Source organism: Lutjanus erythropterus, chromosome 13 (assembly GCF_056507025.1).
Source record: "Lutjanus erythropterus isolate fLutEry1 chromosome 13, fLutEry1.hap2, whole genome shotgun sequence".
Taxonomy (NCBI): Eukaryota; Metazoa; Chordata; class Actinopteri; order Lutjaniformes; family Lutjanidae; genus Lutjanus; species Lutjanus erythropterus.
The window spans coordinates 30,397,958-30,422,919 of record NC_139329.1 but is presented as its reverse complement, the minus strand read 5'-3'; the positions used below and the strand labels follow the sequence as shown (position 1 = coordinate 30,422,919).

Here is a 24,962-nt window from a genome sequence, read left to right as displayed (position 1 = left end):
CTTTTTTTCTTAATTACATTTTACACTACTATCTGCAAAGTAACTAATTTAGTAACAAAAGGAATTAAATAAATGTAGTGGAGCAACAAGTACAGTATTTGCCTCTGAATAGACCATTTTCACAGCAGCCATTTTAACATGAAATAGAAGATATTAATAATAAATAGAGTTGGGGTAAAAAACAGGGGTAAAAAAAAGTCATATTGTGATTATGTGATGTGATGTATAGCAGTTGCAATACACGATATGATCAGTGGGAATTATCATTTTTGCATTTAAAAAAATATTAACATTGTGATGATGTGGCAGTCTGTACCAAAAAATGTTTTATTTTAATCTGGAGAACAAGACTTGCAGGGCACTCTGCTGCACCACAGTGCTTCGTTATGATGCTGTTTTCTCACATATTTATCCTGCAATTTGGATGAATATGTGAGAAATTTGGTTCTGGTTCTGCGATTTGGTTCTTTTCCATTCAGGTTAAACAGAGTCAGGGTGCTGCTATTGTGCACCTTGGCTCAGTGGAAAGGCTCTGCTACACTAAATGGAATGGGACCATAATTAGTGTCATTGGTAACACCTGTGTTTACCAGTGATATTATTTCATATTAATATGGCTGCTATGGAAAAAGTCTATTGTAGTGGAGTAGAAATAGGCTATTAAGTAGCAAATAATAATTACCTCAAAATTGTAGCCTATTTAAGTGCACTATTGGAGTAAATTACTTAGTTACTTTCCACAACTGGGTGGAGGTAATAATCAGGGATGGAGGGGTGTATTTAGACATTTTTGACAATGATGCATAAGACAGGGGGGGGTCACCTCCGACAGCAGCCGACGCCCCTGATGTTCAGCGTCAGTCCTACTGTATGAGAGATGAGAGAGGGGAAGAGAGCACAAAGACAGAAGGCAAGAGAAAAGACAGGGAAGGAGGAGGAGGAGGAGGAGGAGGAGGAGGTCTGCGTTTTTGCAAACTCCGCCTCCAGTCTCGGCTCCTCTCGCAATCCTTATTCACAGCCTCTCACGTTGAGGATAGAGAGAGAAAGGGGAGAAACAAGAAGAAGGGCACGCGAAGAAGAAAGAGACGACGAAGAAGAAGAAGGGGAGCAGCAAAACGACCATGGCAATATCCAAAACGTCTCAGCTAGAGATAGTGTCCGATCATCCACCACCGTCGACCACCACTGCACGGAGCATGCAGCCGCACAATAGACCAGAGTCCAGATGAATGGGGAGCTGTACCTGGGCCGTGGACAAAATGAGGGTCATCTTCATCCAAAACGCCGGTTTCGTCGCAGCTTTCTCGCCTTTTAGATGTGAGTCGGTGATGTTGGCAGCGTTTAGGACGACAGATAAGGTGTACGAGCCAGAATTAACCACAGCTAGACCATGCCAGTCAATTGAGGAGTGAGGAGAATTTATTTTAGCCTTTTTTTTTTCTTTTATTGGGATAGAGCTTGCACATATATTATAGCCAATATATCATCTTTAAAATCGAAAGTGTGCTCAGCTTTCGGCATGCTCCCTGCTGTCGACATCTGAATACATATTTTATTCAAAAAAAATAAAATAATTGGCACTAGAATTAATTTTAATCCAGTGATACAGGACTATGTATCAGGTAATTATAGACCGATAATGTCCTTATAGACTTGTTGTGCTTAATCCGTAGTAGACTGATTATATAGCGATAATAACATGAATAGGTAGGAGGAGAAATCTCTCTTCTCTTTGATCAAAGCCAATTGATCAATCAAGACAATCTGGAAATGTTAGTTTCCACATGTAATAATATGACTAGCGTTATTCCTTGTAATTTATTTATTTATTATTACTATTATTAGACCTATAAGTATTATATTATCAATTTAGGTAGGTAGTTTGAGATATTTAACAGTGGGAAGGTTGTTTAAACACCTCCCTAGCGAGATGGAAACCGCTTATTTATCGCCCCACCGGGGGGCAACTCGTCCCGAGGCCCAGAAAGGCCAGACCTCTGCGGGCAAACCGGCGGGGGGTGACCTCTCTCCTCCACCTCCAGCCCCGCATCCACCCCTACTTGCCGGCAGCTCACCCGAGGGGACCCCGGCAGGCAGTGATGGACGGAGAAACTCGGGCGTGAAGAAACACCACCACAAGCATAACCTGAAACACCGCTACGAGCTGCTGGAGACGCTGGGAAGAGGCACCTATGGCAAAGTCAAGAAGGCCATTGAGAGGCACTCCGGCAGAGAGGTGAGACACTTACAGACAGGGGGTCCCAAACTTTTTCATGCGAGATGTGCAGAAGACCACAGGTAGACCACAGGTAGCCAGTTTGAGAGGGTTTGTATTCAAGGTCCAGGATGCAGGGATTTATTTGCAGAATATGGCAGAAATAGAATATAATAGTTAGTAGGAAAGGGGTACACCATTCTCCTTATCAAAATCACCAAAATACATCCTCCTTGCCAACCTGCGATTGCCCTTCTCAGTCCCCCAAGACAGTGTAAGGGCAGGGTTGTTATGTTCAGAGGTCCCGAAATCTTTTCAGCTCCAAAAGGCAAACATACAAAAGTACATCATGAATTGCCATAACATTTATAAACTGATCAAACCATGAATTTAAAATGCATGTGAAATGTATTTATTTCATTATAAAAGAAGGCCTGAGGGTAATGCTAAGTTTCTCACCACCTTGTTATGAACTTGCACTGTCCACTGAAATGCTAGAGGACTTTTAATCTGAAACTGATTCAGGAAGTGATGAGTTTGTATCAACGGCATAATGCACTGATTTTAACAGCGCAGACAGGACCGGATCAAAACAGGATTGTTTTGCTACTGTTGTAGCAGTGGCCTATATTTTCCATCCAATTCTTAAGTTAGCTGTTTTATGTTGCAAAATGCAAATGCTACTTTTTGTTAGTGTTAGTGCACCATGTTCTGTTCACAACACAGTGTTTAATGTTGGTTGCCTGTTTGTTATCTTTGTGCTGGTTTAAGCTGTTTTCTGTTTCTCTGCATTGTTTGTAACTTTTTGTTGAAATGTGGTATGCTTTTTACTCTTTGGGCAACCCCAGTTTAGTTAAATATGTCTGCCTGACTCACTGATCCTTTATTTGATTGAGGATTGTACAAGTTAGACTCTATGGAATCTAGACTCTTGAATCTATATTTTTATCTAAACTAACTTTTTAGAGCCACAAGAGTCGTGCATGAGTTGGTTTGCCTGTCGCGAGTGAACGAAACAAACTGGATAAATCCCCCCTGTTAAAAATTAACAAATTGCTTACTGTTTTATATTCATAAGTATGCTTCCATTAGTGTGAAGTCACCTGAAAATAAGAATTGAAAGAACTGATGTGTTTTTGTTACCTCAGAATAGCCCATTTATACAGTCCAAACACTGGCATTCTTTGCTTGTAATTCCGCTGTCCAAAAAAATGTGATAAAAGTTTAAAGTTGTAGGGGGTCCCCTGCTTTTTATGGAGACCCCCTACAATCCACTTCATGTGGCTGTCCAAGACTTCACTGTGATGTCACTGGATGCAGGAAAAATACCAGATTTTGCAGCTGGAGAACTCAACTCTCTCTGTCAATATAGAATGCACAGAGGAATTTATTGCTTTAATTGACTACATTCACCATCAATACTTACTGGACATCCACATGAAAATGGCAGAATTTTCCCTTTAAAAGATTCTCAACAGCTGTAAACATCTATCTTGGTGCTTTTAGTGGGTCCAGATACTTATTATATATGCATACACTTCTAAGAGCCTTTACTAGCCTCTACAAACAACACTGGTCCTAAAAATAAGTGCTTTGCTGCTCTCAGAGGCGTGTGCATCTCCTTCCCCTGGGAATTCCCCCGTGCTCTAAAGGTCCCGTGGGACCAGGGAGCTGTGGCTGCACACGCCTTGTCCTGTGCGGGGCCTCACCACCGGATGCTGGAGTGCAAATCCAGCTACTGAGTGACTGATGTGACTCCGGTGATCCCGGCAAAAGCATCACTGAGAGCAGCTAACAGTCCCCCGGAGACGCTACAACGGTCTACTCACATTTTTGTTTACTGTTACACATCCTTTCGGTTTTGTTTTTATTATTACTCTACGGGTGTGAGTGTGTTAAGGGTCAGTCCACCACTTTCTGTTTCTTTGCTTAAAAAAACTTACTGCCTGTCTTTGCAATTGTAAAGCCACCATTGGCTGTTATGTCCTTACAGACCAGCACATCTCTTCCTGTGTGGCAAAATCTGACCCCTGAGCCCATCCTGGCAGGACATGAGGAACTTTCCATGCACTGAGTATGCCAGGGGGAAACTTAGTATAGGTCAACAATGTCCCCCCAATGGTTTCATAGCTCCTGGCAAAGGCATGCTTGATAGGTGGACCATAAACCCTCCATTAGGGCTTATTCTCTCATGGCCGGTCCTGCTTGGCGCCCTGTCCCTTGTTTATGTTTTCTCTATTTATTATTTCCATGGCAGCAGCTCTTAAGTGTTTTACTTTCGCTATTGTAAAATTGTGCAATGTGTATTGACTGGAAGGGTCATTTGACATGAATGAGACTGATTTACTGTTTCCTTAAGATAGTTCAAATTGTTTGCTTTGGATAATTAAAAGAAGACTCTTTTCATTCAGAGTTATATTGTTTGAATGAGTAACAGTATTTGACAGCTTCTCACACAAGGTCCATATTTGTCGACATTTGTCCCAAACTATGCTTCAAACCATAACCTGCTGGTACTGATGTTTGAAATGAAGTCCCCTCACAAAAATCTTAAGGAAAGTTTGTGAATGCACTCTTGATTCAACTGTTGATTCAACTTAATGGTCATTTTGGAGGATGTTGTTAGCCTGGTGGCGCCATTCAACTGTAGCGCATTACACAGAGAGATAAATTAAATAAATGAGGTAGACAAAATAAAAGAAACACCTGTCAGTATACAGTTAATTCTTTGTAGGTTAAAACTCAATGACCTAATGCCTCCCTTTCTCCTGTTTCTCTGCTGCAGTCTTGAGCACAGTGTTCAGACTTAAAATAGCCTGTCGGTAAAGTATAGGACTTCTTGCACCACTGTGTTTTTCACGTGGGAGTTTGTACATCTTAGGGAAGTCCTTTGAGATTCAACTCCTCTGCACATGGAGCACAAGCAGCAAACAGACAGCCGGTCACCTCACGGGCCACGTGTGTCTGGCACAGCGTTGCTAGAGTTTACATGACCTCTGACTTTAAGGTGGTCCCTTGTGTCCTCATGGCAGATGCAGCAGTGTGGTGTGGTGAGACTGTTATGCAATCATCTTGACTCCGGTCCCTGTACCTTTTCCTGTTAAGTTCCAGCAGACTAAATGAGACGAGCAGAGAGAGAGAGAGCAAAGTGAAGAGGCAGACTGAGGAAGTTCTGCGTGTGACTGTGTGTACACACATGTGTGGAATGAGCTGAAGGCACTTGAGGAAGATTGATTAGATGTGGGCACATTCAGTGTGTCAGCGAAAGTGGAACTGAGTGACTGTCTGCTTTAATCTGCAAAGCCATATGTTGCAGTTCTTGTTAGCTTAGTAGAAACCCAACATTATAGTGAGTGCAATTGATCACACAGATCATAGTCAGGATATGTGACACATGCACAATCTTGTGTGTCTGTGCATGACTCTAGAAGATGTTTGTATTCTCACAAGAAAGAGACTGTGCGTGTCTATTTAATATCTAAATGACTAAAGTGAAAAGGTCGTGGTGACAGCAGAGCCTAAAATGGGCAGTGACACATGAAAGGCCGGCCACAGCAGGAAATGAGATTGGAGGGGAAGGTTAATATCCTGTATGAGGGATCCATCACAGACAGGAGGGGGTGGGCAGTTAGTTAGCACAGAAACACAGGGAAGCCCACCACCATAACAAGAGACTAAGAGGGACAGCCTCAGTTAAAGGGGTTAGAGAGTCATATTAATATGAGCTTAAAGCACCAGATTACATCATTCCCCAACAATGGATTCACTGGAGAGGTACGCGAGAGGGGAACACATTCACATTCCTCTGCTATATGTGGTGCTGTTGATGAGGTATTATGATTCCTGGCTGTGTTTGAGAATATAGTTCTCTGGAAAACTGACGGGTCTCTTCCTCCCACTCACTCTGTCTCTGAGTCAGACACACGCACACACGCTCAACACAACAGATGATCATGATCTTTAGAGAACGGTTGAGCTTGTGATGAATAGTTCATCTATTTTAATGGCCTGAGAACGCGCAGGAAGATGTCAGGCTCCGGTGAAGCGAAACATGGACTTTCACTTCAAACAAGCTGTGTTGCGAAAAAGGCGGCGTGGTGGGGGGGTCCAGACGAGTCGGGGCCCCATACCTGGCAGGGGCCGGCGTGGGCAGCAGTGCAGCGCCTGTTTACTGTGAGTGACAGTAATAGGGATCCACTTAAGGACAAGCGTAGCTGTGTGAGCCAGCCAGGCCAGCTGGCAAGTGGCTGATCTGCAGTCCTGTTTAATGATCCACATCGGGGTCAGGGCAGGGGAACATGAGGAGATACACAAGAGATACCTGGCTTTGTCTCAAGCCCGATGTGGGAGACCTGGTTCGTTCAATGAGTTAGCATACAGTGTGGGATTAAGATCACGGCTTCAAAGATTGATTATTACCCTTTTAAGAGAAAGGGCATTTTTTGGGTTTAGGCAGCAGATACACAGAGAAAGTTTATTTGCCTCTGAGTGTAACTTTTGTAGGTCATTTCTCAGTTGTTGCCTACACTGTTAGAAATAAGGGTTCCAAAAGGGCTGAGGTTCTACCTACAACCAATTGCTTCTGAAGAACCCTTTTTAAAGAAAGGCTTCCTCTGGAATTCTTTTTAAGACTGAGGATTTAATTTAGAACATTTTTCATCTAAAGAACCCATTTTTGGAAGAAAGAGTTCTTCAAGGATTGTTGAACTCTTTTGCCAAGCGTTCTTTGTATCAACCAATATAAAATGGTTCTCAAAGGGTTTCCCCCAGGGTGGGTTCTAGATGAAACCCTTGGACTAAAAAATGGTCCCCCCTTTTTTTTTTAGTGAGAACCCCTGTCAAGGGTGTTTTGTACCATACCAGGGTGGGTTACCCCCCAGGGTGGGTTCTAGATAAAACCTTTGGAATATGAAAGGGTTCTCGGTCAAACACTCTTGGTGGGTTTAAGCTAAAACCCTTGGGGGAAAAAAGGGTTGATGGCACCCTTAAAAGGTGGAAGGGAGAAGGTTCTGGGTGGAGCCATTACACCACTGAAGGGTTCTCTTTTGAACTTCTCATAGGAGATTCTGAATGAAACCTATAACCCTTTATGTTGGGTATGAAGAACTCTTAAGTGAAACCTTCATAAAAGATTCTACCATGAACCAAAAAGAGTTCTCTTATGGAGACAATTCAAAGAACACTTCGTGGTTCTAGTTAGCACCTTTATTTCTAAGAGTGTAAAAGAATTCCTACATTAAATCCAGGAAGGTGACTCACATTCTGCCTTGCTGCTAAACAAAGTCAAAAATGTTACCCTCGTTTTGGGGATCAGTGATAAAATGCAATGAATCTGGTGAGGTAAAGGAAAGCACCGGTGTTAAGAAACAAACAACTTTTACCAATTATGAACACAGCATGTGGACCCCCCTAGACCCCATCTTGTTTATTATGGTATCATTTCTTTAAATTCTATGTAATCAAGGCAGCGCTCTGGAAGAGAACTATTCCGGTTTGGGGTTATTTTTATTGATGTACACGGTAATTAGCTTGGCACTCGCTACTGCCTGTGGTTTCTGCTGCATGGAATAAAGCTGGGATCCTCAGAATACTACCGCCTAGCTAGGAGAGGACAAAAGTTTAAACTAACAGAATTCAGACTCTATACAGGCCTGATCAAAGCAAACCCAGGACTCAATCCAGAATGTTTAGGCTGCAATTATAGTGACATGTGCTAGACTGTGTACTCTCGATTGGTTTATTTGGAGGAGGCTGCTAACCTCTCATTTTAAGAGTGCAAGGCTAGAGGTTTGAGTGCATCCAGTTGCTGCGGACTCATATCCTGGTGGCATTGCCATGACAGTGAAAAATCTTCAAATCAAGTGTAGCTGTTGACTGTTAAACCTCCTGGAGCAGGCCCGTTGGCAAGGCAAGTGGACTGAATCACTTCCTCAACCCCTGCTCATTCTCCTGATCCTCCATAAAACTCCCAGCAGGCCTGCTTTTACAAAAAGTAGGCCATTAGCTGTTAATCAGAATGACTAAAAATAAGACCTGGTAGTGATTTAATGACTTCTCAAGGACCTTTTGACAGAGAAGGAAACACAGCTGTGAAGGTTAATGTTGACATCTGATTTATGGAGGAGCACTCTGACCTTCATGACTCCCTGCCTTCCTTCAGAAACCATGAACATTTAACACCTGGTGTACCTCTTTTTTTTTTTTTTACAATACTCATCATCCTCATCAGCTCTGTGGATGGCAACGTTGGACAGTCATTCAGTTGGTCCACCACTTTTGTGCACTGTATGCAGCCTTGAAATAAAAGAGAAATTCACCATGTTCAGAGGATGAAGCATAGCATCACCACAATGTTAACAATTCTGGTTTTGAAGGAAAAGTCCGCACAACTAGACAGCAAGCTCAAGGATGTTTTACTTAATGTAAAGTTGTGCATACAACCCTCTGGTGAAATTTGGTTGCCTGCACAATACATTAAGCAAGACTTCCTGGATCTTGTTGTCTTTTTGTACTTTTTTGTACCTGCCTCATAAAAAAGTACCGTCCGCTCAGCCATCAGAGCCAAGCAGCATTCTGTCCTCCCATTACCTGCAAAACTAATTATATATATTTTGCAATGTATCGCCAAATACGAATCGTAACTGTTGCATCATGATATGTATTGTACCACCAGATTCTTGCCAAGACACAGCCCCACTGACAGTCTCAGCTGCACTTTGTATTCAGTACCAATCAGCAAATGTTTGCATGCTAACACACTACGCTAATGAATATGATGAACATGATAAATATTATACACAAACACAAACATCCACATCATCAGTGTAAGGACAACAGCACCTTTGTGCACTGGCTGTAGAAGCTTGTTTTCAACAACAGCTGCCTCCAGATAGACGGTTGTTATGGAAACCAAATGTTTCACCATGTTAATCTGACTTCTGATCTCTCTGGTTAGAGACAATTTGGGGGCCCACATCACAGATCCAGCCCAAACACTGACTAATACCTGGTTAAATGTAGGCCCAGGCCCTGAAAGAGTACAAAGCAAGCCTAAATTATGGCACCACGTGTCAGGTTGTTTTCCTCAAAGAGAGCACCTTCATTTTGCTTCATACAGAAAAGAGACTGAGTAAATTACACAGTGTGAGACTTCTTTGACTCATCTGGCTGTCATGTCCGCAAGGCTTGGCGATGAGGTTGTTAAAGATGAGGTCAAAAAGGTTGCCATACAGCCCCTGTAGGACTTATGAGAGTGGAGGTAAATTAGTCTCATGAAGTACACAGAGTTTATTATGCAAAGAGATACTGAATTGGCTCACATGTTTTTACTGAGATGGACAGAGATCACATGGTGTACAGCACGTACTCTGCAAGAGCCATGTACTGTACTAACATACATGTAAGTTCACTGATAAGATAAGAATGTGGCATAAATGTGTTGTCCTTTAGCCCTATTTTGCAGTTGTCTTTGGTAATTTCCCTTTCCAAATTCAACCAGCACATCTATGGTTTAAGTGGAAAAAAGGCAAATATGTTTTAAACTGCTACACATGATGCACCTACTGTATCCATTACTTTGAAATCTTAAATTTTATGTTCCTATAAGTCATCTGGTCTTCTGTCCTCTGTTTCCAGGTGGCTATCAAGTCAATTCGGAAGGAGAAGATCAAGGATGAGCAGGACATGGTTCACATCCGCCGGGAGATTGAAATCATGTCATCCCTTCGCCACCCACACATCATTTCTATATATGAAGGTGAGTGTCTGGAACAATGCGCACACGCGTGACAAATCGAGCAAACGTGTTCGACTTGAACACACATAAACAAAAACACACATGTACAAAATTCACTCACCCCTCCCTCAGCTCATCGAGCACTTGTGGCCAAGCTGCAGGATTGTCATGTTATGACATGCAGATGTCATAATAAGACCTGGACTACAGCTCTGGGATGTTATTCATCTTCTCTGCTCTGTCTGGCTGCCTGGGCCAGTAAAAGTCTGGATGGCTTTGACGGTGTGCATCTGGATCTCTCTGAATGTGTGTGTGTGCACGTGTGTGTTGTGTGTGTAAGAGGGGTGGTATTCTTAGGGATTGCCTCTCCCACATCTAAGAGGTCTCATCTCTTGTCTTCTCTGGTCTTGATCTCAGGGCCAGACATCTGCTGATACTTAGAGACAACTGCAGCTGGGATCCAGACTGTACTTGTGTATGTGTGCATGTGTTTGTCTTCGTCTATTTGTGTCTATGTATGTGCCTGTGCGTATAGCAAGGGAGACGCTGGATTGACCTCAGTCACCCAGGCCTGCACCCTGTCTGACTCCAGTCCAGTGCTATGCAGAGGGAGGAAAAGCCTTAAGCCTTCCCCTGGAGCAACGTCAACATATATCTACCCCAGGAAGCAACCCTCTAAATATCAAAGCCTTCAAGTCAGGCTTAAACGACTCACATATTTACTCTATGGGACCTCCGTTTTTTGATACGAGCCCTTTAGAATGACCTTAACCTCTCTGGGAGAAAACATAGATTAGAATTAATGGTGAGTGTAAAGGTTGAACAATTCCCATTGAATTCTTTCAACATATTGCTCGCAATTAATCATCCCTCATAATGTAGTCTGGGCCTGTGTGCAGGCAATTAAAGTCACAAGGCGCTGCAGTGTGAGTCGGCTTCATATGATTTGTGACTCGTGACTATTTTTATGCTTGTGTCAACAAAGCAAAAGTCTCAATGCCCTTTTCAGAATAGCTGCCCTGGCACAATGGCAGCCGGTTGTGTGCCACTGCCCAAACTGGTTAACCCACTGTCCTTCAGTTTCAAAGTCCCCAGGCTGTTATCAGCAATATGCGACAAACATCTCTATTTGTCATGGGAGCGTGCCAGTAGTCAGCTGGAGGGCTGAAGTGCAGCCGGGTTTTATGTGTTTTTTAGGAGAATGATTAAACGAACAACCAGCTTTATAAACTCCGAGGAGGCCGTGTATGGTGTACTATGGTGGCGTACTCGACCAGACTCGTTGTTCTCGCTCTTTTCTCCTCAAACCCAGCGTTTACTGTTGTGGCCTGGCCTCCGCCCAGCCTCGCTTTAGAGATATATAGGAGGCCCTGAGATTTGTGTATCCGGCGACACCCTCTTCAACAACCCCTGCTAACTGCCTTGTGTGAAGCAAAGCTGAACCAGATGTGTGTGTGAAGATGGATTTGTACCACTCCCTCACATTCTGCATCCATCAGCATGCTGTGTGGGGATTTTGCTCTTCTACCCCAGTGCCCCCCTTTTAAAACAAATAGTCAACCCCGAAGAATGCTGTAAATGCAAAAATTGATACATCCAACTAAAATGTTAGTGGCACGTAAATGCAAGAAGTGAGTGATGGAATGGTTTAGCATTTGGGGAAATGCACACATTTGCTGCGTTTGCGAGAGTTGCATGAGAAGATCGATACCATTCTCATGCCAGTACTGTGAATATGACACTAGAATCAGCAGCTGGTTAGTTCAGCGGAACTAAGGGAGTTTTTTTTTCTATGCTTCCAGCCAAGAAACAGTCCGCTGCTGGCTGTAGTGTCACATTTACTGTACGGATATGAGAGTGGTTTTGGATCTTCTCATCTTACTCTGAACAAGAAAATATAAGAAAATGTATTTCCCAAAATGTCAGACTTCCTTTATGAGGAAGAAGGGAAAAAGGGAGGTGATTTGAAGTTAGAACAGACATAAACCATTCACCCTGCTGTGAGTGAAGAGCCACAATTTTTATTGCAGTCATTATACTGCATTCTCTAACGGTGACATCAGCCTAGATAGTAACTTCAAGTCTGAGGATCTTTTGTTTTGGTAGCCCTGGTAAGTAAATAAGACCAATTCAAGAAGTGGCCTAACCTCCTAACTTGCAGAAAAAGCAATTACAGATTAACAGTTCTAAAGACAATGTGGAATAGGGAGTGTGTATTACAGAATTATCCTAACTTCCCAAAATCTTAAATAAACTCTCCTAAGTTTAGGATAAAGGTTGAGCTGGCTTGATTTTCACTTTACCACCTGCAGTAGTAGCTAACTTACATACTAGCTAACAGTAGCAAAAAGTAGTGTTTGCTAACAGTAGCTAATTTTAGTGTAGCTAACTGTTTCATCTGTACAGCTGCTCTTTTATTGCTTTTTCACAATGAGTGGCTGGATATGATGGTGTCTCAAGTTAGCGTTGTTGTAAATTTCCCCAAATTTCTCAACAGATGTTACCAAAACCTCCAACTCATCTGTCTTGAAGTTAGGTTCCCGATGTTGTTTTTGCTTTTTTGGATGTTTCACTGTATGTTCCACCATGTTTCAATGATTAGAAACCAACTGCTACAAAGTTGTTCAGCTCAGCTCGCCCCCCCTGTGCAAGCTTGCGACAGCAGTCTATCATCAGTGCAGGCAATAGAACAATGGGCGCTAATTAGTCAGATGTGAGGGCCTGACCTGTGAACAAAAGCCCAATGAGTGACAGCGAGGCTGCAGCGGCGGCTGGCGTGCCCAACGGGCTGTAACAAACCCGAGTTATGTAAGCCAGGTAATTACTTCACCACCAGGGGTCAAAGGTAAGTGGGAGTGCAAGCTGAGAATTGGCTCTCCCAGCACAACCCCACCACAGATCACTGTGAATGTCACCCCAGGTCAGCGCTGTGTCCACCAATCACAGGGCCGGATCTGCTCTGCCCACGCGGGTGCCTGGCTTACATCCCGTCTGTTGCTTCCTGAGCAGACAGACAGTCACAATCAGGGAGCATTACCATCACTCAGCAACTGTGTGTTTTTGTAGAGGATTATATCTTTAAAAAGGACCCTGGGAGGAGGGTGAGGAAAGTAGTGTGACAAACTATGAAGGTGCTCACTCAAGGGTGCAGAAAGCAGAGGCCCTCACCCCCGGTGACCCTGCTGTGTGGGAAAATCAACCCACACAATACAGAGCAACATGGCTGACTGTGTTGTTGTCATCTCCTCAGTATTCCCTTGGTCTTTCTCTCCCTGCCTAACCATTTTCATTCCCTTCATGCCAAGGCGCTGGGAGAGAAATATGTTGCCAAGTTGAAATTATACACCAGTAGGCTAAATACTGACACAGAATGATATGTTTGGTGACTGCAGTTGGATAGTAATGCATTACAGTACTGTTATAATAATACTTTCTCCAGTCACTGGATATGTAACAAGTCACAGTTTTAATTCAAGTGATGCTGTTAGTCAAAATTACGATCCTTGAGTTTTCAGCAAACAAACTATTGGCGTTTCAGTAAAGAAGTCAGGCAATAATTGGTCTTTATCCATCATTTAGTGAGCAACAATAATCTGATTTTGTGCTGCACTTGGCATAAGTCTTCAAACAGCAAAAGTGAAAGGAGTTGGTAACCTGGCGAAGAAACTGGGGTCATGCACTGTGGTGGCGCCCTCCTGCTCTTTTACGCCCTGCAATATTATAAACCCGATGCACTGCCAAAAAAAAAAAAAAAATGCAGAAAATGACCATTTGTAGGTGCATTTTTGATGAATAATAGCCGTCAGTGTCAAACTCATTGACCAACACATTGCATTTGATAAGGTTTTCACTCACCAGTTGCCATTAAAATGCTTTTAATGTGAAGATTCAACAGTAGGGAATGTTCGGTTTGCATTAGCAGTGACTTGAGACAGCATTATTTCCAGGAATATCACCACAGACACCCATTTCGTAACACTGCAAATACATAAATATTGCCTTCAGTGTGGGCCCTAGGCTCAGCATCGTGTTACTTTATTTGGCAACACATAGAAGCAAATTGGGGGTTTCTGGTTTAACTCCACTGACTTACAAGGTGCATGGAGGAGAAGAAAAGGGCTCAAAAAGGCAGAACTCCTATAATACTTGTACTACTATGTGTTCAGCTTACAACACTGTATTGCAGGAGGACAGATAGAAACTTAACAGACATTTAAAGTGAAAATCTTCAAGATTATTACTTTAATGTAGAATTCTAGAAGTCAGATTGAAGACAAATTATCCAGAATTGTTTCCCATCCTTGATTTGTGTCGGTCAAATAAAAATTAATCATCAATTTAGATGTAAAAAGGGTAGGTACAGTATATTGGCACGTCAGTGAGTAAACAGAACCTAGAAGAACATTGACATGAATATTACTTGGCTTCCATTATTATTCATACAGAGAAACACATGGTGGAAAGGAGAAGTTGCACTGTGTTGTCATAATAAGCTGTTGTGCAATAATTTATGTTATTTTCCAATCAGATGGACACTGTGTATGGTGGTTAAGAATGTGGGAGTGTGTTGTGAAATGTGTTGACATGATGCGAAGATGCAGTGCGATGTGTCAAGGGCATCGCCCGACGCTGTAGTGTGGCCTCTGTCTGCAATGCTAACTCTTTCCCTCCTCGACCTGGTTTCTGTCTGTTTTCACCGCTCTCCACTCGCTCTGGTCTCTGAAGAGTGGGCATGATTGAGTTAACAGCCCCTCCCTGCGATGTTGTGTAGGAGCCAGACACATGAGGTGGGGTTTGGGTGATGTAACCTTGGGAGAAGTGTACAGATATAATGTGCGTCTCTGGAATTTGGATTCCTGCTCCAAAACTAAAGGGAGCTTGAACTCGTTTACTTAGTTTTTTTTTTTTTTTTGCATAATAACATCCATTTGTGATTTTAACATGACAGAATGAACCTGAAATGACTTTATAAGGAGGCCTCCCATCTCTCTTGCCATTAACGTAGATGTATTTTCCTGAAAGTAGATGTTAATAGACCCCAATTGTTTTCTTATCATTTCTCAGTGTTTGAGAACAAGGACAAGATCGTGATCGTGATGGAGTACGCCAGTAAGGGCGAGCTGTACGACTACATCAGCGAGCGCCGGCGCCTGAGCGAGCGGGAGACGCGACACTTCTTCAGACAGATAGTCTCCGCCGTTCACCACTGTCACAAGGTGAGAAAACTCATACCGTGCAATGCATAGAGAAAAACGTGCACATTTTCGTGGTCACCTTAAAGGGATAGTTCAAATTCTTTGAAGACGTACTTGTCAATAGTCAGTAGATGGTGGCCGGCACACCCCCAGTTAGCGGTAGCAGAGAGGGACACCAGCATGGAAGCGGTGTGCTGCTGTGGACAGGGTCAGCAACAAAAGGTATTTAATCACTTTAAGTGTATGCTATATTTAGAATATTGTTACTGCTTTACTTTGCTATCAGACTGTCTTTTCTGATGGGAAACTGTTGTTATATAAGCCAAATATTGCTCTCTCCAAACCAACCAAACTCTATAGGCGAAATCAGCAAGTAAAGCAGTGAAAATATGCTAAATACATAAGCGTACACTTAAACTGATATGGATTTTTATTTTAGTATAACATTTTCTGTTTTGCGGCATAGAAAAACACAGGCCAACTGGCATCTACTGACTATCAAGTACCTCATACAACACCGCATCAAATATTCCTATCCCTTTAAATCTCTTTTTGTCTCTCTCACACACACCCAGACTTTGTTTTCCAGGCTGCAGCGTGCTCATTGTAACATTAACCATGCACCTCCAAAGTCGGCCTCATAGCCAGTTAATCTGCAGGCCCTACAGTATGCTTTTCTTGGCCCGCTGGTTTTAGGGAGTCATCTGTTTCTGAGTGAAGATGGAACACAGGCCAGTTTAATTCAAGCTTACGCTCCGATTACAGTGCACCAAACAGGCCCCGCATTAATTCTGTCCTCATCTGTTGACACGCTCACCGATGTCCCGAGATACCCCCAAAGCTTTTCCTCAGAGATTTATCCCCAGCCACACCCATGTTCCACACCTCACTAACTCCCATCAAAACCCCAAGGTCCCAGGGCTCGTTTCCCCTCTTGTCATCCTCTTCTCAGCTGGAGATAGAAATGATGTCATGGTCCTCAGATAGGAGAGTCCCAGACAGCCATGAATGATGAATCATCACTACCAAGCACAACCTCCCGCCGGGTGGGGTGGTGGAGTGAGTCACTGACACAACAAGCAAGCAACCATTTCTTCCTTCTATTCGCCAATCAGGGCCATGTGAATATGAGCACCCCAGCCAAGCAATAGCCAATGAGAGATGCCATGCAGAACGCAATCCTGAGGGGGGGAAGTGAAGTGGGTGAAGTCACTCCTCCGCATCTAGGCTGAGTTCTGTCTGTCTGCATACCACATGTTAATTCCAGGGTTTTTTTTAAACCCAGGCTTTAACAGCATAGTTGTTTTTTAATCCAATGATGTTGTGAGAACATCATTCATACAGGGTGGTAATTACAGGCTCATGTTTTTGTGACACATGTGAGTCGATTTAAAAAGAAAATCGCAGCAGATGTCAGCATAAAGACCCCAGAGGGGACAAGACCAATTAAAGAGTACTAGACCAACAGGCTGCCTTGATTTCCCCTGAGAGCCACAAGCTTTGTCAGAGTAAATCATCTCATAGTACAATGGACTGTTTATTACTTGGATCCACATCTTGTGAATAATGCATTGATAGATTAATCAATCATTGTTTTTATTTTCCTTTGTCTTTCAGAATGGAGTTGTGCACAGGGATCTGAAACTGGAAAATGTGCTACTGGATGAAAACTGTAATATTAAGGTAAGTCTGTAATGCGTTACCCACCTTACCTCAAATGATTTTTCTATTAGGGATCAAAGGGATAGTTCAGATTATTTGAAGTGGGAAGGGAAGGGAAAACTGCCATTATATAAGCCAAATAATGGTCTCTCCTAAGCTGCCAGACTCCACTGATGAAGTCAGTCATTTTACCTTGCAGAACACAGGAGCTGCTGGTCTACCGGTGTGTTATTTTTTGACTTTGGTGTTTTAAAAAGTTGGTTTTGATTCACTAAAATCGCACAATAATAGACTAGCAACTGCTGTGTCCTGTGAGGTAAAATGACTGATTTCACTGTGGAGTTTGGCTGAGCAAGAGAGGACGACATTTGGTTTATATATAACTGTAATTTTTTGTCAGAAAAGGCTGTCTGATGGCAAGGTAAAGTGGGGAAGATATTCTATATATAGTGCACATTCAAACTGCTATTGATTTTTTAGGCAGCTAAAGTACATTTTGCTGCTGGCCCTGTGCACAGCAGGTTTAGGGAAACCGCTGGGGTCGTGCCTACAGCCACCTACTGTAGATAATACACTGACTATCGATAAGTATCTCATACAACCCCACTTTAAATTCATCCGTACCCGTTTCCACAGATTGCTGACTTTGGGCTGTCCAACCTCTACCATAAGGACAAGCTGCTGCAAACCTTCTGTGGCAGCCCGCTCTACGCTTCACCAGAGATCGTCAATGGGAGACCGTACCGTGGCCCAGAGGTAAGGCTCAGTGAACCAGACAATGACAATACCCGTAGCTATTTGTGTGTGAACTTAATTTCGAGTACATGATTTCCTTTTTTGTATCCATAATCATCATAATTTTCTCCCTTAGCTGCTAAATGTGGTGTGAAGCTCTTAGATCTTGCTCCTTATGTAGCTTTCATCATTATTACCTCACTGGTGATTATCATCATCACATAGGCCAAATACAAAGAGGTGGATAGGCTTTGTTTTCTGTGGCTTTGATGGGATTACTATTAGGGAGGTCTCTCTGTGGGTCAGCTCAGATACTGTCTGCATCTCCCCCTTCCTACGATGTCTGTGTCCTTTGAAGTGAGGAACTGGAGGATGGTTTTTGCTCACTTTCTTGTCATCCTAACGGGATCAGAATGAGCCCTGTGGCCTCAAAAAGACACTCATGGTCAAAGTGAAATAGTTTTGGTAAAAGAAAGAGTGAAAATGTCTCCCCAGCGCCACATTTCTGGCAATTTCAGAGTCATTCCGAAGGGCGTTGGCTTTAAAATCGCATCAGTTACATAAAACAAAGCAACGGCGGGGGGAAAAAAACTCGCATTTTTAGATATTCAACTCCAACCATTCAATTTAGCGTAATTCACTATAATTTACTCCAGAGTGCTAAAAACTACAGCAGTCCGATTGCAATCGAAATTACAGAACCCCGGTTGGGGTGAGGCCACAAATTACAGCAAACACAGGCAACGAAAATAGAACACAACAATAGTGCGTGCCCCGTCTCGCCCTCGGGAATGGACCAATGGCAACAGGAGAGTGAGACATTCTTGATGTGGGTCCAGATCCTTAGAGGAAGTACACCAGCTCCCTAACTGGCCCTATCTGATTTCCTCTTCCTAGACTATGTCTCAAAGCTTCAGCCACCGCCATCAGAAGCACATTCCTCAGGACATCTCATCCACAGTCAACACACACATTTCCCTCTCTGTCACACACACACGCCCTGAAACAGGTCATCTGCTGATCATTTGAGTCGTCAAGGGGGCCAGGATATCAACTCTTGCCATCTCTGCCGGACTCATTACCCTCTTCCATTCCCACCACTTCCCATGTGGCTCCGCACCTCCTCATGCCTCAGACACAAAGTCTTATGTAACCGCTTACTTAGAAAGCCACATTGCATTAGGTTGGTGGTCAGAAAGTGCTTGCTTCTGCCTGACAGAGCAGGACAGAGTCGAGGGGGGGAAGGAGAGGATTTATCTGTGTGGAAACAAGCCATTTCCCAGCAGATTACTGGCATTTTGTCTTTATTTCTATGAAAGAGTGGCTAGAGAAGCACCGCAGGATCACAATCTCTTTAACAGAGATGTTTTTGTGTGATGTTAGTATGAAGAAGTGACTGTGGTGCTCATTAATGTCAAAGTAAAGTCAGGAGCATAAATCAAAGAGGTCTGATCAGATGATGAGCAGGGATGAGCTCATTCCACACCATTTATTTTAATGCCATGAATCATTAATTCAAACATGGCTGGGATTACTGCATTTCTATCACATAACACATCTCAGCTATCTGTTTTACTTGCTTGCTGCGTACAGAATATACATTTCTCATTTGATAGGCAGTGTATGGCTGAATGGGCGAGTTTATGACCTTTTTTTTTTGTTTCCACCAGGTGGACAGCTGGGCTCTGGGGGTGCTGCTGTATACCCTGGTCTACGGGACCATGCCATTTGATGGGGGAGACCACAAGAACCTCATTCGCCAGATAAGCAACGGCGAGTACAAAGAGCCCACTCAGTCCTCAGGTACCGCAGGAACCTCTGTTTGTATTTCTTCTGTTTTTTTGTCATGCTGGGAAAACAGACCTGATGCCAGTGCCTTTTATAAAACTGCATCATAAACGAGGCTTGTCACGATACCAGAATTTTAAACTTCAATACAGTAAAACTTGATACTTGGCAAAAAGTCCTAGGCACACCAAATACAGTCATTTTTCTTGCTTTCACTGAAAAATGTCCCTGATTTATCATTTTAATTTCTAATATAATTATATAATTTAAATGTATCCTGATGAAAATACCTGTGGTGTGTGCATAATTGCATACATGTGCGCGACATGGCTTCGTGGTTGACTTAGGCGTTCCAGTTTGTTGTTTAAAAATATGGTGACCCTACACAAGACTCCTGCAAAATGAGCAGAGGAAGATGTTTAGATGGACGATGCTTCGTGCAACAACGTAGTCGAAGTTGACAGTGTTTCCCAGATGTGCTTTAGAGGGTTAACAACCTGCACACAGTGCCGGTACAGAAAAAGTCACTGAACACTGTCTGGTTTTCCAGCAAGTCAAATTTCAGGCAGGACATAAAGACTGAACTGGACTGAAGTCTTGAATGAGACCCTTTTATAACGTTGGTACTTTAGATACTATAATTAATGGATGTTGTTTTGATCTTGAAAAAGTATCTACTCTACTTTGATACTTTTGACAACCTTATCATAAACTGCTTCACAAATCTAGTTCAGCTGGACCACAGAGAGTCATTGAGGTACAGCATTTGTCAGAAACTGAAACCACCGACCCCTGACTTTCTGTCTATAAATTGTACAGGACTCACTTCTTTATGTAAACCCCAGAAAATACTTTAAACTCTTTGAGACGTTGGTCCATTAACCGTTGAATGGAATATGGATCAGCATGCTCCCATTGTACGTATAGAAGAAACTGCACAATACATTATGTATAATGCACAATGCCATTTTTGTCGAGACAGTATAAAGCAACTCAATAATATTACCTAAGCTGCAAACCTGTCAGACCACTCATTGAATTTTTTGTAAAGTATTAATAGGGTGTAAATCAAGTTTCATCACATCATAAAGGTGTATCTTAAAGATGATGAAATGGATCAATGTTTTTACTTTGCATCAATGATATTGGATTGCTGATCCTTGAATAAATACAGAAATCAACATCAATTAACTGACACATCTATGACTATTAACAAATTCCTTTTCAATTCATCTAAAGTCTAATTTGTTTAGGAAAGCAATGTTATGGTGGGAAATGGAATGCGGTAATGCCATTGAAAACTAATTTTCCCTCCAGACCAAAGCAATTACAAAATAGTTTTGTTTTTATTCCCATGATTATTGAGATCTGAATGTTATTTAAGTGCCAAAGACGTTCACATGGTGTGAATTCTGTTGTTTTGTTCGTTGTGATATTTAACAGAGGATGCTTTACTGTGGTTTACAGTGAACAATGGGAAAATAATCATGTGAAATATTTAGCGACTAATACTTTTAGTGAGAGTCTAAAAGCACTGCAGTTGTTTTTAAAGGACTCTAAATTGAATAATTCCAAGTTATGCAAAAAACAAAAAAGCTGAATGTCAGAAACTATTATATCACCCAATTTTTACATACCTCTGAAATTATTCCATTATATAATGAAAACCCACATCGACCATGGCCAGTATGAGCATCTTTGAATTAAGGCAGCCTCAGCTTGTGCTTTCAGTGTCAAACTAGCTTACAGATTTTTCTTGTTGTGTTTGCTGCTAGATGCCCGTGGACTGATCCGCTGGATGCTGATGGTGAACCCTGAGCGCCGGGCCACAGTGGAGGACATAGCCAACCACTGGTGGGTCAACTGGGGCTGGAAGAACAGTGTGTGTGACTGCGAGACTCAACGTGACCACGGAGGCTCGCCCATGCTGGCCCGCTTCATCGACTGGCAGAACCGCACTGAGCCACGTGGTTCTGCAGCCAAAGCTGCAGCCATGCCTCAGCTGCTGCGCCAGAGGCCCAAAAAATCTAAGAAGGAGAACGTGGAGGCGGGACAGACGCACTGTGGAACGGAGGACAAGCCGGGTCTGAAGAGACCCAAAGGCATCCTGAAGACCAGGGTGACGGAGGAGCAGCAGTCTGCCAGTCTGGAAGAGGTGGAGCTGGGCCAGACGTCGCTGCCTCAACAGGCCGAAGGTGGAGAGGAAGCCTCAAGCCCAGATCGAGAGGAGGAGGAGCCAGCTCTGGGAGGAGGCTCGCCAGCAAAGATGGTGCCGTCTCTGCCAAAGAAAGGCATCTTGAAGAACAACCAACAGCGGGAATCAGGGTACTACTCCTCGCCAGAGCGCAGCGAGTCCTCCGAGCTTTTAGGGGGTGCCAGCATGTCTCTACTCGCCACCTCCCCGCCAAAGAGAGTGATGGGGAGAAAGGGCATCTTGAAGCGAAACGGCAAGTACTCCACCTACAGCGGGCCTCCATCAGCGGCAGCAGTGGCTGGCGTCCTCGGCGAGCCTCCTCCCTCGACCGACTCTGGTCTGTCCCGCAGTCAGAGTCGACCCTCCAGCATTGTCGGGGAGGACAGCTCCGTCCTGTCCTTGTCGCCCAGCTCCCTCAGCGGGGCCGAGTGGCACCCCTCCACCCCCCACCTCCGCCCGAACATCAGGGCCTGCGTCTCGGCTGAAAACCTGCTGCAGCTCGCCAACTTCAAGGGCTTCCAGGCGGCCCCGCCTCACCAGGGACCCAAGTTCAGCCGCGGCCCCAAAACGAAAGGCTCCCCGGGGGACAATGGCAGCTTCTCCTTGCTGGGGGACCTGGAGGACATGACTCAGGTGTACCAGCAAGCCCTGGACATCAGCAGCAACCTCACCTAACAGACGGGTGGCAGAGAGAAGAAGAAGCAGATGACTGAGTGTGTGTGTGTGTGTTTATATGCGTGTGTGCAGACGTCTATGGTGGCATTAACGACCAGTGTGTTACTGGGATACACCTTTTGGGAAGTTGTGGTTTTCCAAATAGGGATGAAATCTTGGAAATGATACGTCTCCACACACACATATATATACACTTAGGTGCACTTCTCCGGCCAGAGGAAATTCAGTTAGGGGTTTTGTGAACAAGAGAAGGAGCTGGCACGAGAAGAGAATGCCACCCAGTCTGCTTTCTCGGCCCGCCCATAGACTTTGCTGTGTTCGACATGTTTACATATTCAGCAAGAAGGCAAGTTAGAATCACAAACGCAGCAACCAGAAACTGGTTGGCTCTTCTCGTTGTGCACCACCCATTTTGAGTTTGAGTTTACAAAAGCACCTTAAAACTCACACAGAGCACATGCTTTTGTGATCTTTACTTCCTTTAAAAAAAAAAAAAAGAAACAAACCAGGGTCTTGTTCCAAAAATAACTGACATTTGCTAATTATTTATTAATGTTTTCGTAGCTTTTTAGTTTTAAACTGGTGGGCGCTGGCTGTTACTGGAAGAATTCAAAGTCTCCAACTCTTTGGGTGGAACTGACATATATAATTATGACAAACATATATATACTCAGCATATATAAGTATGTCTGCGCTTGTAAAACACGCAGGCAAATATACCTTCATAAAAGCGTATGTCCTATATATGTGTATGATACTTGGGAATATGTAGGAAGTGCCTTTTTTGATTCATAATAGAAATTATGTATGTCATTTCCTTAAAGTGGAGGGAAAAGCCAGGCCGACCTGTCACCAGTTGTGCTTTTATTTTGATGTTTGTGAATGTGGAGAGACCCAGGGCCTTCAGCACACACACACAGCTGACTAGCTTTACTTGTTTTGGGGTTCAAAGGTCGATCTCAGACAGTTGAGATCAAACAGTCTCGTCTCCTCCCCACACAAGTAGAATCGCACACAGATATGCCAGGCAGGATCGGATAAAAAAAAAAAAAAAAAAAGACCTCCTCTGTGTTCTTTGTCAGTGTTTAAGCTTGTAGTTTGGTTTGTCAGCAGCTTAGGTGGCTCGGTCGAGCACAGATTTGCCGGCAGCACCAGAGGTCTGGAGGGACTCACCTAGTGGGACACCAGACACCATCTCACAGTCCTGGAATGTGCCTGGCTCTCTTAACCTTGGTTGTTTCACATTGTCGAGGCTACCTGATAAAACAGGCCCCAGTGAGCATTGAAAAGACGTTTAAGAGACGACCACAGACCGGTGAAAAGATGTCCAGAACTGGTTCAAAAGTTAAAGTATGTATTAAATATGATTTCAACCTATTTAATCCACTGTCTACAGCTCAAAGTTGCTATTTGGACTGCAGTACTCATTTTTGCACATGCATATTGCTCCTTTAAGAAACTACATTGAAATTTCTCAGTTTGAATAGTCAAAGTTGTAACCAAGAAGCCTGTGTATGTGCATTAGGCTACAGCAAGAAGCACAGACTTATATGACAAATAAAATGTGTAGAAATTATATGTTTGCGAGGACCAGATTTCACTTACCAGTCAAATATAACTTTGGAGAAACGCCTCTCATCACAAATCCTGGTTTGTGCTCACTGGGGCTGTTTAGTGAGAGACTCAAGTTTTTCTTTTTTCTTTTTTCTTTTTTTTTTTTATGCCAAAGACACGTAAGGTTTCCATTGTCAGACCAGTTAATATTTTACCCACAGCTCTTCAAAAGAGCTCAGTAAGGTGGTTTGTTTTAGCCTGCTGATGACACAGCACATTCCTCAGACAGAGGCTGGAGACGTGTTGGTGCTAGAGATCTCTATCAGCTCCGGCCCGACTCAGCACAGGTGGGAATCTGCGGTCCGCGCTCAGCCCTCCAGCTGTGTATACTAGTCCATTATGTCAAGCAAGCACAATTAGCCAGCTATTGTTTTCATTTGACAGTAAGAAAGAGGCAGCGTGTAGAGATTAATAGCTAGAGGGAGAAGAAAGGAGTGTGAAAGAGTGATGCATGGAACGGCGAGATCAGAGAGTAGAGAGGACTTTCCTGTAGGAAAGGTCGAGGAGTTAGATTTATTTTTTGAAAGGAATTGTAATGTAGAATAGTGAAAGTAAAGAAAGTGAGTAGAAAGAGTAGATGGAAAGTTTTTTTAATACCAAAGATGTTGATGATGAAGCTTTGGCATGATTCAGGGGAATTCAGGATAGGTCAGGGACTAATGAGAGTCCTTTGGATTTTTCTTCGACTAGGGAATCCCCATCGGTGAATGAAATCACCCCCGCATTGGCTTTAACCTCATGTTCTGTTTTATTTTCCTTTGTGACTTTTTATTCGAGATGCTGGAGGCTGTTGATTCAGCTTGACTTGAGGGTCAGTGTGTGACTTAGAAAGTGTGTTCAACAGCAGCAAAAAAAAAAAAAAAAAAAAAAAAAAGTGGGAGAACGGCGACTGACATCATCCAAAATATCAAATGATGTGGACGGAAAACCATGCAGTAGATGACCCCGGCGAGGAAATAGATCACTCACGTGTTGAATGTTTTCCTCTGGTGTGAAGGAAAGGTCCTGGGTATGGATTCAAATGAAAGACCCGTTGCGTATTATATTGCATTTTATTGCCTTTTTGTATTGCATTTTATTGTCAACTGGATTTACAGTGAGAAAATTATACTATGTTAGTATTTTGTTTTATTATTATGCTTCTGTTTT

At 43.2% G+C, this 24,962-nt stretch overlaps 1 protein-coding gene across 1 annotated transcript; it reads left to right on the top strand.

The window, feature by feature from the left end:
* The first annotated feature begins 981 nt into the window (after window positions 1-981).
* nuak1b (NUAK family, SNF1-like kinase, 1b) lies at window positions 982-23,259 on the top strand. Its single transcript, XM_084733871.1, has 7 exons — window positions 982-2,236; window positions 9,851-9,971; window positions 15,015-15,166; window positions 16,763-16,828; window positions 17,444-17,563; window positions 19,213-19,345; window positions 21,106-23,259. Exons 1-7 carry the CDS (start codon window positions 1,931-1,933, stop codon window positions 22,197-22,199), a joined length of 1,992 nt encoding a protein of 663 aa, XP_084589997.1. The 5' UTR covers window positions 982-1,930; the 3' UTR covers window positions 22,200-23,259.
* The last annotated feature ends 1,703 nt before the right edge of the window (window positions 23,260-24,962 follow it).